The 13,071-nt window shown below is 37.9% G+C and overlaps 1 protein-coding gene and 1 long non-coding RNA gene across 2 annotated transcripts in view; one reads left to right on the top strand and one right to left on the bottom strand.

Moving 5' to 3' along the window:
- LOC144974757 (laminin subunit beta-1-like) overlaps positions 1-13,071 on the top strand; it is a 116,169-nt gene that overhangs the window by 39,163 nt on the left and 63,935 nt on the right. Inside the window, exons 3-4 of the mRNA XM_078917986.1 lie at positions 8,806-9,365; positions 10,904-11,021. Of these exons, the coding sequence (XP_078774112.1) occupies positions 8,806-9,365; positions 10,904-11,021 (678 nt within the window). The remainder of the gene's footprint in view (positions 1-8,805; positions 9,366-10,903; positions 11,022-13,071) is intronic.
- Positions 1,247-6,245, bottom strand: LOC144974756 (uncharacterized). Its single transcript, XR_013645808.1, has 3 exons — positions 5,939-6,245; positions 4,940-5,044; positions 1,247-2,790 (listed from the first exon to the last, which is right to left on the bottom strand). It is a non-coding gene; the product is annotated as an uncharacterized LOC144974756 (long non-coding RNA).

Consider the following 13,071-nt stretch of genomic DNA (forward strand, 5'->3'; position numbering starts at 1 on the left):
GAAAGCTTAAGGATTGTAAAAAAAAAATAATTAAAAAATTGAGCTTTATATTATAGCGCAATATCCACTAAATGTGCTCAAAGCGCTTTACAAGGGGTCCCTGGTCAACAGCAACATTTAACATGTAGAACGGGACATGACGCCTTTTAGGGGACGCTACAATTTTTCGGACAAAGAAAACGCTGTAAACGACCAGGTATTCATTTTACACCTGAGTACGGTGAGAGCATGTGAATAAAGAGCCTTTTCCAAGGACTCAACTATGCGCCGAGCGCGAGGCTCGAACCCTTGACCTTCCGATCCAAAATCGAGTGTCATACCACTAGACCACATAGCCACACAAGGACCAGGACCAGATTGTAATAGGCAAGAAATGACGTAATATATTTCAACAATCAATTTTTTGCCTTTACAGGAGGGCCAGCATCACTGCTGGATGAAACTGATCCTGATTGGGTTCCAACGTTAAAGCTTGGACATGGGGCAGAGAAAAAAACAGACCATTATTCATGTCTTAAAGATAGGAACAAACGCAATGACTGCAGGCAGCAACGGCTCTAGTTGAACAATCAACAATTGGAGAAACTAGCTCAATCATTGACCATGTAAATGTAAGTGTATTGATTGTATCTGTTTAAAACAATATTTATGTAGGCATGATATCTCTTCCTACATGTTAATGTTAATGTTTCTGTTGGCTTGGGACATCTTGTAGAGTGCTTTGGGTGGATATTGCATGCGCTATATAAAAGCAGATCTCGCTCTCAGAAAATTTAATAGGTCCAAATCAAGCAATTTTTTTTTTGGGGGGGGGGGGGGGGGGGTAAAAAGTGAGGTTAGCAACGTTTTTGCCGTTCTTTACCCTTTAAGGTCTTTGCATTGCCAGGTGAAAGGAAGTTGAATAGAGAGTGAAAAGATTGTAGATCTATGCACATAACAATAGACAAAGGACACAAAATCATATTTCATATTGCAAAGTTAAGACACAAATCTATGACTATGAGGAAAGTAATAAGACAAAGGGGAATAGAGCACATATAAAGTGACTTCATTTGCTCATAAGGTATGTAAGGAATGCCTGTCCGGTGAGCCAGTAATGAAGTCAAAGTTTGTCCAAATTGTTGGTGCAAGAACTGACATCAAGAGAAGTTTTTTTTCAAATAACCAGACTGTACAAAAGCTTACATGGTTGAGTTTTAAGACTTTTAACTTCAGAGATAATAAATAACTGAACAAAAAACATCACTTCATTTGAATCAAAAGCTTTGTCTTTATTATGTTGATTAATTTTGTTTTATTTAATGAATGGGCAATGACAATTAATAAAAGAGGAAGATCCATTAAATTTGAGGACAATGAAATTAATACTATTGTGAGCATGTCCTTCTATGCTATGGATAGGTTGCCTTTTAGGATAGTTCATACACAATTAGAAAATTCTGAAGGTTTTTTGTCTTTGACTATAGCGTAACAAATTTTAAAAATATAGATTCTCTTTATTCACCTCTAGGGAAAATTTGTCTTTGGAGTCTATTCTAAAGGGAGACTGAAATAACCCAGGCATTGCCGCAACACAGCGCCACAAACTGAGCTAGGGCTGAGGTGACTTGCTCAAGGCCACACAACGTAGTGACAAAGTGTTCTTATGATGAGATAGATAGAATTAAATGAGTTCACCCATATTGATTTATTCCTCAATTATTAAGATCTGGGAGGAAATGTTTTATTAACCTTAAATTTAAATTATGCCGCTTAAGCTAAACGAATATATTAATATTATAGTCTACATGTTATTTTTACAAGCCAATTGTCATTTCATTGTGGTAAAAGGCAATCTGCACAAATCAGCAGAATGACCAATCAAACGTTTTTTTACAGAAGCATGTATTCCCTATGTATGTACAAAATACACACGCTGGCAACAAATTAAATTTAAAAAATAATAAATTATATGGCATAAAAGAAAAAACAAACATTCCCAGAAATGTAAAATATTATGGGCTAAGTTTGTCCATTTTTATTGGTTATAGCTAGCAGTATCTACAAGAAGTTGATGGTTAGGTGCAGCGCTTGTAACACTCAATGGAATTTCCCGTGTAGAGAAAACATATGTGTGTTTTTTGTATACTGGTGTAGGAAATACAGTTCTTATTTTTGTTTCTTTTTTTGGCGAAGGCCAATAATTGCCCGAACATTACAGTACAGCAGATTTTCTGAGCATACATAGTTTGATTCCACAGGTGATAGAATTACATTTAGTTTTTAAAATATTTGCGTGTTACTTGTAGAGTTTGTAAATAAATAGTTTTAGAATTTTTAGGTTTGCCAGTAATTTTGTGCTCGATGATAAATATTTAACATTTGCTGTACGGAGCAATGGTGATCCACAACTCTATTTTTTTAAAAGAATAGATTTCCACATAAATATGCCAAACCATTTTGGAACTCATCATAAGGTTCAGGCACTATTGGCATTTGAAATTGAAGTCAAAGAAAAACTTTAAAAAAAATTATTTTGACCTGTAAAATGAATGACTTGCGTATTTGAGGAAATGGGGCTTAAGTTTTCTTTGTTTTCAAACATATTAAAATTAAAATTCCCAGTGACACGATAGACGCCAGAGGTGGTAGTTCAATAATGTACTATTTGCTCTATATATTACCTTAATCTTGGTATTTCTTTTACAGGATTGTGAAGACAGACATTTCAGGTTCCCATCTTGATGCTGAGCAGAAAGCACTTGTCGACACACAGAGTCCACTATAACCCAATTTTTGGGAATGGCGAACCTGAAACGAAAAGAAAGCAGTCAGACTTTTTATTCATTCTTTTCCAATAATGCTTGATTTTATATACCTTTGTAATCCTTTTCATTCTTTTCATTAGACTAATACATCTGTTAAATTTTTACTTTTGCCCGAAATGTTTGTGAAAAAATTGTACTAGTTGGAGTATAACTACTAGTAGTAGTAGTATTACTTCTGTTACCATTATTATATGTTCTGCAATAACATTCAAAACCTAATAATATTTTTGAATTGGCAAATAAATAGAAATCCATTGTATATTTATGAAGTTGGAGCACAATAAAGAAAATAAAGTACTGTAATGACTTTTTTAAAAATTTGTTTTATCCGTTGCTTTTGCAATTTGATGGTGAATGCTTGACTGAGTTCTCATTTTTCTACCCTGGGTGTGGGGTCATTGACCTTCCATTGTGGGCAAGGTCATTATTGCTTTCTTCACCCCCCTATGTCTGTATTCCTTTTTCAGGTAGCTTTCTATCTTTGTTTTGGAATAAGATTACATGCTTTTATCCCCTGTCCTTAGATGAGAGGGTGACAAATGGATGTAAATTTATTTTGTAAATTTATAATTAACATTTTATAAACAATAGACTGGGTGGGGTCTTTGACTTCCCATGGTGGCAAGAGGTCATGCTATGTCCTCTATCCCTTATATTGTTTTCCAAGTTTCTTTATGTCCTTGTCTTGGAATGAGATTACTTGGTTTTGTCCTTTCGACTGCCGGAGTCATTGGCTGAGAGGGAAACAGTCAAATGAATATTGTTGGTTTTGGGAAAAAAAATTTCTTTGTCTTGTAAATCAGTTCGCGTAAATTTTTTTATTATATTATATATATGTGTGTATATATAATATGGGGGGCGAAGTGGCCGAGTGGTTAAGGCATTGCACTGTGATCCGGATGACCCAGGTTCGAGCCCCGCTTCAGGCACTTTCGTTTTTTTTTTCCTTGAGCAAGATTATTAACCCCCAATTTGCTCACTTGGACAACATGGGTGATTCCCGTTGACATCAGACATCTTGTTTGATGAGTTATCTATATTCCTTCGTGGAATGCCTAGGCGACGATATCTTATGATATCGCGGCGCAAAAGGCATAACGTAACTTAATATAATATAATTAAAAAATAATACGCGAACGTTTGAGTGTATTCCTCTTAGGGGGGACCTGTGCTTGTGTCAGGATGAGACTTTTGGGTGTTATCAGACTTAGTACACTGATAGCATTCTCTTGGAATCTACATTTGTTCCTCTTTGTCTTACTTTTCTTGTGTGCTTTTAATTGTAAATCTGGAAATTTTTACAATCCCATTTTATTCCTTTTTACTGGTGCTGAAATGCGTCGCAAATGCAGTAAAACCCTTAAATCAAACATAAACATTTGAGTGTATTCCGTCTCTGGATTGAACTGTTAGGCGATCTCAAAACTAAGCACATTAATAATTTTGATCTACTTCTGCTCCGTATTTGATCCAAGCCCATTTTTCTTACTACGTATTTCGCAACAGCTTTTAATTGTGCTGAAAATGACCTAATAGTGTCGCAAGCACCGAAAGTAGTCCATCAGAACCATTAGGTCTATAGAGCCAGATTTCATCCCAGTTTCTATAGTGTGAAAATAATAACTTGTTACCCTTCGAATAGGGCGCTTTTCTATTGCCAAATTACTGCTGGGTGTACAAAAAAAAAAGAAAGGGGAGGGGGTGGGGTCTTAACTTCATCTAGGATATATCTCGGTCTCTATGATTGTGAAATGGGTGCTCTACCAACTAAGTTAACGGGACTGCCATGAGTCGCATAACCATTTAAACGTTTATGTCCGAACACACTGACTGAGCAAATGTGAGTAAAGAGGCTTTTCCAAGGACTCGACTGAGTCTCCCATAGTAGAACTTGAACCTATTAAAGAAGTTTCTTATTTCTTTTTTTTTTTTTAAGTTATTCATATTCTAGTTCAAGAAAATTCATTGTAATGAATATAGCCATATGTTAAAAACCTCTATATCTTATTATCAATCCTGCATGGAGTAATATAAATAAATGTAGAAATCAAAATAATAATATGTAATAACAGTAATAATAATCATAGAAGTGAGATGAAAACGGGGGGGGGGGGGGGGGGGGGGGGGGTTACCTTAGCAACTAGTACCACTTTCCCACAGCTAGGAGGCTTAACCCATTTTACATCCGTCACCCATCCATTGTAGGCCTGATTTTAAGTAGTCAGTCCCTTGTAAGCCTGAAAAAAAAATGTGGCAATGGTGGTAATATTATTAATTGAAACTCGAGGATAAAAACTGTTGTTATCACATTTAGTTAACAACAGTGAATTAAATTTGCTGTGAAATGTGGAGTACTCATCTGCAAGGTTATTAGAATTATTCAGAGAGACACAATTCCATAACTCAACATCAGCCGTGGGGCTAAAAATTATATAGTTTGGGGATTGAGTAAAATATCGAATAAAAAAGTAGTCATTCAATGGAGCCGAAGTTTAACCTGGTTTGAAAAGCGCGAAACGGGCCATAGCAATTGCTACCCTTTAGATAGGACTCTAGTCTATGTCAAAGTACTTTCCGCTAGATCTAACAGACTCAGCTACCAATCACTGCTGGATTGATAAGGGGAGTGGGATGAGAAAAATAAATTCACTCGGGATCAAGCTCAGTCCCTTGGAATGGGGTGGGGCTTTTAAAACAGTCTTATGGGCATGGTGTTTTGTTACTGTATTATATCAGTTTAGATTTGGACTCGGGATCACATTGATTTCATAGTCATCGCCTGCCCTGGTGTTTTTAATTTAAATTATTATTTATAATCTTTGGTGAATTCGGAGGAATTCATCACCTTAAAGGCAAAATAGTTGAAATTTGAATGTAACCACACAGACTCATTGATCCACTACTTAGACTGACTTAGACTAAACTTACTAAGACTCGAAGACTAAGATTAAGACTAAGACACTAAGATGATCACGACTCGTGAAGCAGGTCATATCATATTAATATTTCCGTGTCAGGTTCGACATATCTGTCTTCTGTGATTTTTTGAGAATAAATCTTACAATTAGCCGTAGATGGTGTAACATAGTATAGGTATAGCATAGGGAAACGATTAAATAATACAGACTTACCGTGAAATGTGTAGACCGTGTAGACAGAAACTTGTGGTCGTGACGAGGTTGTTCGCTACATCAAACGATGAGACTGGCTGTAGTTCCTAAAGATTATGGCACCAGTCGTGTTCACAAATGGCATAGGGGTCTACATCATTAACGGGAAATTTTTAAAAAATATATTTATGTCTAGAACCAGAAAAATACGGAAGATTATCGACAGAAACTAATATTTTACTATTCTACGCCATTGTCTTCCATTCCTTTCTGCCACCCGGAAGTAAACTTCCACTCCGATCAGCTGTTTAACCGCATACTATCTATAATGGACTGGCGCGCTTGGCGTCAAAGCCAACTCGTCCTCAATACTGGACCGTCGCCCCACTGACTCAGTTATGCTCGTCCTCAATATTGGACCTGCGCGCTACTAGACTTAAAATTTGGCCAGAAAACTCGTCTTTCAAATATCGATCGATTTAAATGGCCCACATCTTGGCAAAAACTGTCAAACCAGGGACTGAGGAAGGCCTCACGGAGTCCCATGTTTGAGAGTTTTTTGCCAAGATGAGTCATTTAAATCGATCGATATCTGAAGGACGAGTTTTCTGGCCAAATTTTAAAATGTGGATTTTTTATTTTTTATTATTTTTTTTTTTTTAACAGAGCACGACAGCACTACTCTACTTTTCTCTGACCACCTGGTATTGTAAGCCGATACCTTTCCAAAACAAACACACATTTAACCAGTTCACTGCCAAGCTCCGGAAAAATACGTATTTAAAATTTTGGCCAGAAAACTCGTCCTTCATAATTATCCATCGATTTAAATGACCCTCACATTGGCAAAAACTTTCAAACCAGGGATTAAAGGAAGACCTCACAAAGTCCCATGTTTGAGAGTTTTTGCCGAGATGCGAGTCATTTAAATGGATCGATATTTGAAGGACGAGTTTTCTGGCCAAATTATTTTTTAAAAAATACGTGTCTGTCCCGAAGTACGTCAGTTAAATGGTTAAAAACGGCGCCAGTGGTGGATCAACCAGATAGGGTGACTTGAAGAATGATCTATAATATTTGAATTTATGTCTGTCAGAAGTTCTGCGATTCAGTGTGTGTGTGTGTGTGTGTGTGTGTGTGTGTGTGTGTGTGTGTTCAGTTACACGCACAGCGTTTTGCTTGTTCTCAATGATATATGGAGGATAAGTTGTTATAATACATTACGTATAGCGCGTATAGCGCGTTTCATTGATTCACTCGATGCTTATTGCGGGTGCAATTCTTCAACATTGCCGTCAACTGGGGTAACTTTGCCTCTGTGAATTTGAAGCATTATGAATACTTTCAGTTTTGTTTCAGTTATAATTGCACCCAATAAAAGACTTGATTGTTTATAATTACCACAAAAACAATCTCTTACTGGTCCAGAATTCAAGAGGCAAAGTTACACCAGTTTACGGTACCCCTAGGCATGACGTAACTACAGTACCAAAGTGGGCGATGCCCATATTCCCCACTATACACATAGAATCGCCTTTCTCTCTATTATTTATAAATAAATAAATAGATAAATAAATAAATAAATAAATAAAAGGGGTTATTTTAAATTTTTATTTGCGTGGTGGTGTACGGCAGTTAACTGGTTAAAACATATCGGTGGGCATTTTGAGAATTTTTCAGGCAAAAAGTCCGTACAAGATAATTTTTACAACTTTTTTCTCTTTTCTCCTTCTATGCGGATTGGAAAAGAATGATTTTTTCCCACCTTTCTTCTAGAAACGCTTTCGTATTGTTTCTTAACCCTACAGCAGCTGTCTGGGACGATTTTAAGTCGACTCAATGTACTGTATGATTTTTCCATTGTTCTCAGCCATAGATTATTAACTGTGAGGAGACCAACTTCTAGAGAAGATAGAATAGCGTCCCAGGTGTTAACTTCCCTGCCACATGCAATGGAAGCAACTTGTCAAATTCTGACAAAAGTTTGGTCTTGATTTTGTTTTGTTTTTGGTTGTTTGTTTTGTTTTGTTTTTTGTTGTCGTTTTTTTTTTTTTTTTTTTTTTTTTTGTTTTTGTTTTTTGTTGAGTAAAATTCGCTCTGTCACCTCTAGGGATAAAGACTTCAAGACCTATAATAAGTATAATAACGCCATAGGTTGCTTGGACGAGAGGTCATTGACAGGGCTGTGCTGGGCTGGGCGAGGTGTTACATTGATCAGAAATATGCTTACGTCTACACAAAACTATCTGGCATTCCGGAATTGAATGCCATTCATATTTGACCATTCATCAATAGCTATCGATTATTTTGTCTTTTTTTTTTTTTTGGGGGGGGGGGGGGGCTTGGAGTTCGAAGTCTATTTATTCTGTCGCTGTTCGTGGCATAAATGGTTGAGTGGGTAGGTATCATGCGTCTATCTGCAAAATCGAGCGACGTTGGAATTGATCTATAGGGCAGACACGTTGTGACGTCACACCTTCTAGTTTTCCGGTTCCAAAATCCTTACCATCTGATGATGAATAGCTTACATATTGAATCATAACTATTTTAACAAGAATTGAAGTGAGTAGGAAAGTGCCAGAAGACAAAAGAGAATAAAAAATTCGCGGCAGCGATGGGGGGATCGAACCCGCGACCTTACTGGTTCGACAACTCCGCCTGGCCGGGGAGAGCGTGACTCTAGCCTATAAGCTATCCGCCACTCCATAACTATTTAGTAGCAGGGTGTATAGGGAGGTTCTTAGTACCTTAAATTTGCTTTCATAGCAAAAATTGAAACATCTTCTTAAAAATGTTGTTTCTTCAACCTGGGTAATTTGCCTTTTGCTGATAAATAAAGATGTTCAACTTGAACCCTTTTTTTTTCTTCTTTCTTCTTCTCCTTCTAGCATCCACACAAGGCCAGCGCCGCCGCCATCCACAGTGCGAACGAGGCAGTTGCAACCCCGCCACAGGTGATCTTCTCATCGGAAGAGAACTCAATCTGACAGCCACGTCCACGTGCGGCGTCGACTACCCTCAGCGATACTGCGTGGTTAGTTACCTCCAGGGAGACACCAAATGCTTCACCTGCGACTCGCGGCAGCCCTGGCGGCGGAACATCACGGAAAACAGCCACAGGATCGAGAACGTCATCTCGTCCTTCAAAGAGCGGAAGAGGACGCGCTGGTGGCAAGCGGAGACGGGGAAGGAATTCGTCTCGATCCGGCTCGATCTAGAAGCCGAGTTCCGGTTCACTCATCTCATCATGACCTTCAAGACGTTCCGTCCAAAGGCCATGCTTATAGAGAGGTCTTACGATTTCGGGCGGAACTGGAAGGTGTACCGTTACTTTGCTCAGAATTGTGATGAGTCCTTTCCCCATGTCCCCAAGCGGGTTGTAAATAGCCTGTCTGATGTCATCTGTGATGAACGATATTCGGCCGAGACGCCTTCCAGTTCAGGCGAGGTGAGTCGAAACACTAACACATATTCTATGGATGTGAGGTTATTTGGTTTTGTTTTTTTGTTTTTTTGCTTTTTTTTTTTTTAGCTCGTGACGTTACTTCCCTCGTATTGACGCATAATAACTTAGCAACTGGATCTAAACTATCGGAACAATGAAATACTTCTCCGACGAGCATAAAAGTGTATCCAGAAGACAAAAACATTATAAATCTGATCACGTTTTGACTTTTATACATTCTGATCACATGACATGTGAAAAAGCTCTAGCCAGCATGAAGAATTAAAAGTACCGATTTTCTTTGTATAGAACCAAACTGCTGGTTGCTGGGCGGTCGTGACATCAGACTATTGAATCCATTTAGGAGGAACGAAGTTGACGTCACTCAGCTTTTTTTTTTTTTTTTTTGTTGAGACAGTCAATTGACTGATTAGGTTCCACTAAATTCTATCAGACCATAAACGTTAAAGGTTAGGTACACATAATTTTGTTTGTCGGTACTTTTTAATTCATATGGCTGGCGGATATTGTGAGTATTTTACCTAAACACAGAGCATCAATGTAAATAATTTATGTTATGATAACCTTTAGGATATAAAGCAAAACCGTATCGAGCTGTTGATTGATTTATAACAAAACAAATGTATTATTTGGAATGAAAAGTATCCTTCAGAGATACAAGATTGAACGGTAGAACCTGCGTCTATTCTCGCTCCTGAATGGTTAGATAGATAGATTCTATGACGTGTTTGACATTTATTTTGCCTTGTTATTTGTTTGTTTTGTTTTGTTTTTGTTTTTTCTTTTTTTTTTTGTTAGTTTGTGTTTTTTATATGTATTTATTTATTATTTATTTGAATATTTATTTATTTATTTATTTATTTATTTATTTATTTATTTATTTATTTATTTATTTATTTATTTATTTATTTATTTATTTATTTATTTATTTATTTCTGGGTTCGAATCCCCATCTGATTGGTGCATAGTTGAGTGTTTGGAAAAGGGTTTGTTTTTTGTTTTTTTTTTGTTTTTTAACTCACATCCTCTCACCGTCTCCTGTGTAAAATGAGTACATGGCCGTTAATAGCGTTGCCTCTGTCCGGTGGGGGGGGGGGGGGGGGGGGGGGGTGGAATATCGCCTAACAGGCGTCATATCTCGGTCCTACACGTTAAATGCTACTGTTGGTCAGGGGCCCTTGTTAATCGCATTTAGCACGTGTAGTGGATATGGCAAGTATAAGTCCATTTTGGGGTCCCAGTAGCACAGTTGGTAGAAACAAAATTTTCTGACCCCCTGTCCACCCAGCAGTGAATGGGTAGCTGAGTCTGTCTGATTTGGCGGAAAGTACTTTGCGATATATGTACTAGCATCCTATCCAACGGATAGCAACCAATTGCTATTGTACGTTTCACGCTATTGAAACCGGAATAAATCCCGACTCCATTGGCCGAATGGCCCTGAAAAAACTATCTAATTTATACGTCCATTTTGCGTCATGTTTATTTTTGTTGTTGATTTGTTTTTCCTTGTCGTGCAGGTCATTTTCCGTGTGCTGCCCCCCTTCATTCCAATCCCTGACCCATACAGTGAGGCTGTCCAAGATTTGCTCAAACTGACCAATTTACGGATCAACTTTACAGAACTACACACTCTCGGTGAGTAGGACTTTTGTCTCTCTCCCTCTCTCTCTCTCTCTCTCTCTCTCTCTCGCTCTCTCTCTCTCTCTCTCTCTCTCTCTCTCTCTCCTTCCTCTCCTCTCCTCTCTCTCTCTGTCTCCTCTCTCTCTCTCTCTCTCTCTCTCTCTCTCTCGTCCTCTCTCTCTCTCTCTCTCTCTCTCTCTCTCTCTCCTGTCCCTCTCTCTCTCTCTCTGTCCCTCTCTCCTCTCTCTCTCTCTCTCTCTCCTCTGTCCTCTCTCTCCTCTCCTCTCTCTCTCTCCTCTCTCTCTCTCTCTCTCTCTCCTCTCTCTCTCTCTCTCTCTCTCTCTCTCTCTCTCTCCTCTTCTCTCTCTCTATCATCTCTCTCTATCTACTCTCATCTATCTATCTATCTATCTATCATCTATCATCTATCTTCTATCATCTTCTATCTATATCTATCTCCATCTGTCTCTTTCTGTCTCTCTCTTTCTCTCTCTCTCTCTCTCTCTCTCTCTCTCTCTCTCTCTCTCTCTCTCTCTCTTCTTTTTTATTTTTAGCATGGGGGGGGGATTATTTTCTATTTTCTTCATATTATTATTGTTCTATTAATTTGAATCCAATTTCGTCGTACTATTGAGATTAGTAGTGACGATAACAACTCTGGCGTCGTGGACCTACTAGAGGTCGATTGAGTCAAGAGTAGCACAACTTGTGAAGAGGGTTCGGCGTTTAGGAGGTTTTACATAGTTGACTGCCGTATTCTGTGAAGAAAAAACAAAAAACAAAAAACAAAAAAACAAAACATAAAGAAAAAACAAAACAACAACAACAAACCAACCATGTATTTAAAAGTTTGGTATGAAAACTCGTCCTTCAAATTATTATCGATCAATTTAAATGGTCCTCATTCTGGCAAACAACTCTAAAACCTGGGACTCAGCGAGGTCTTCCTTTAAGTCCCAGGTTTGAGAGTTTTTGCCAAGGTGACGGTCATTTAAATCGGTCGATATTTGAAGGACGAGTTTTCTGGCCACAATTTTAAATACGTGTTTTTTTCCAGAGGGTGTGACAGAAATATAGCTCGGAGATTGGCAAGAAGGTTTGTGTTTTACGCCCAAAACCTGATATTATAGCCAGCGTGGTACCGAGTTCGAATACCCGCTGCGCTGCACTGAGCAAGTCACCTCGCCCTAGCTTAGTTTGCGGGCGCTGCACTGCGACTGACGCCTGGGTTATTCCAGTCTTCCTTTGAAATTGACCCTAAAGACACATTTCCTCTATGTGCTGAATAAAGGGAATATTATTCTGTTTTCTTTCCTTTTTTTCTTTTTTTTAAATTTTCAATTTTATCGTTCTTGTTTGTTTTTGTTTGTTTTGTTTTTCATTGTGAATGATGAATTCTTGACACCTGTTTATCTTTTGAAGATCTGTTTCTATATCATGCATGTTATATTATAGAATAGACTCATTTTTTTACCTGTAGACGCATCTCATTTCATGGATAAAATGGATTAACGGGTAACGAACGGGTTACAATGTCGTCTAAGAACTTGGTAACCCAAGAACTGCAATAGGGTTCGCATTTTATATCTGGGATGTAAATAGATAATGTGTGTTAAACGTTTAAGCTGGACGTCCAACTCATTCTTGTATACTAAATACTATATTATATTGCGCCAAACAAAACAAACAAATATACAAACATCGACATATAGACAAATGGGTAACAATCATAATAATGGTCTTTTCAATTCAATTTCATTATATTTCAAATAATGATCCTTTATTACTTCAGATATGATTATTATAATATTAATCACATGTGATATATTCATGGTATGCAATATATTCTCTCAATGGTAATAGATCGTTTCGTCCTAAATCATTTCTTGTTCCCTGGATGGGGTTCCTGACTCCCACAGTGGGTAGGGAGTCACTTGCTGTGTCTTCTATCCCCCTATATCTGTTTTTCAACTGGCTTTCTGTCTTTGTCTTGGAATTAGATTACTTGGTTTTGTCCTGACCTTGGCCGGATACCCTGCCTGGGAGAGAAACAGTCAGATGTATA

This window comes from Berghia stephanieae, chromosome 6 (genome assembly GCF_034508935.2).
Source record: "Berghia stephanieae isolate SIO BIC M18660-M18661 chromosome 6, UCSD_Bste_1.3, whole genome shotgun sequence".
Lineage (NCBI taxonomy): Eukaryota > Metazoa > Mollusca > Gastropoda > Nudibranchia > Aeolidiidae > Berghia > Berghia stephanieae.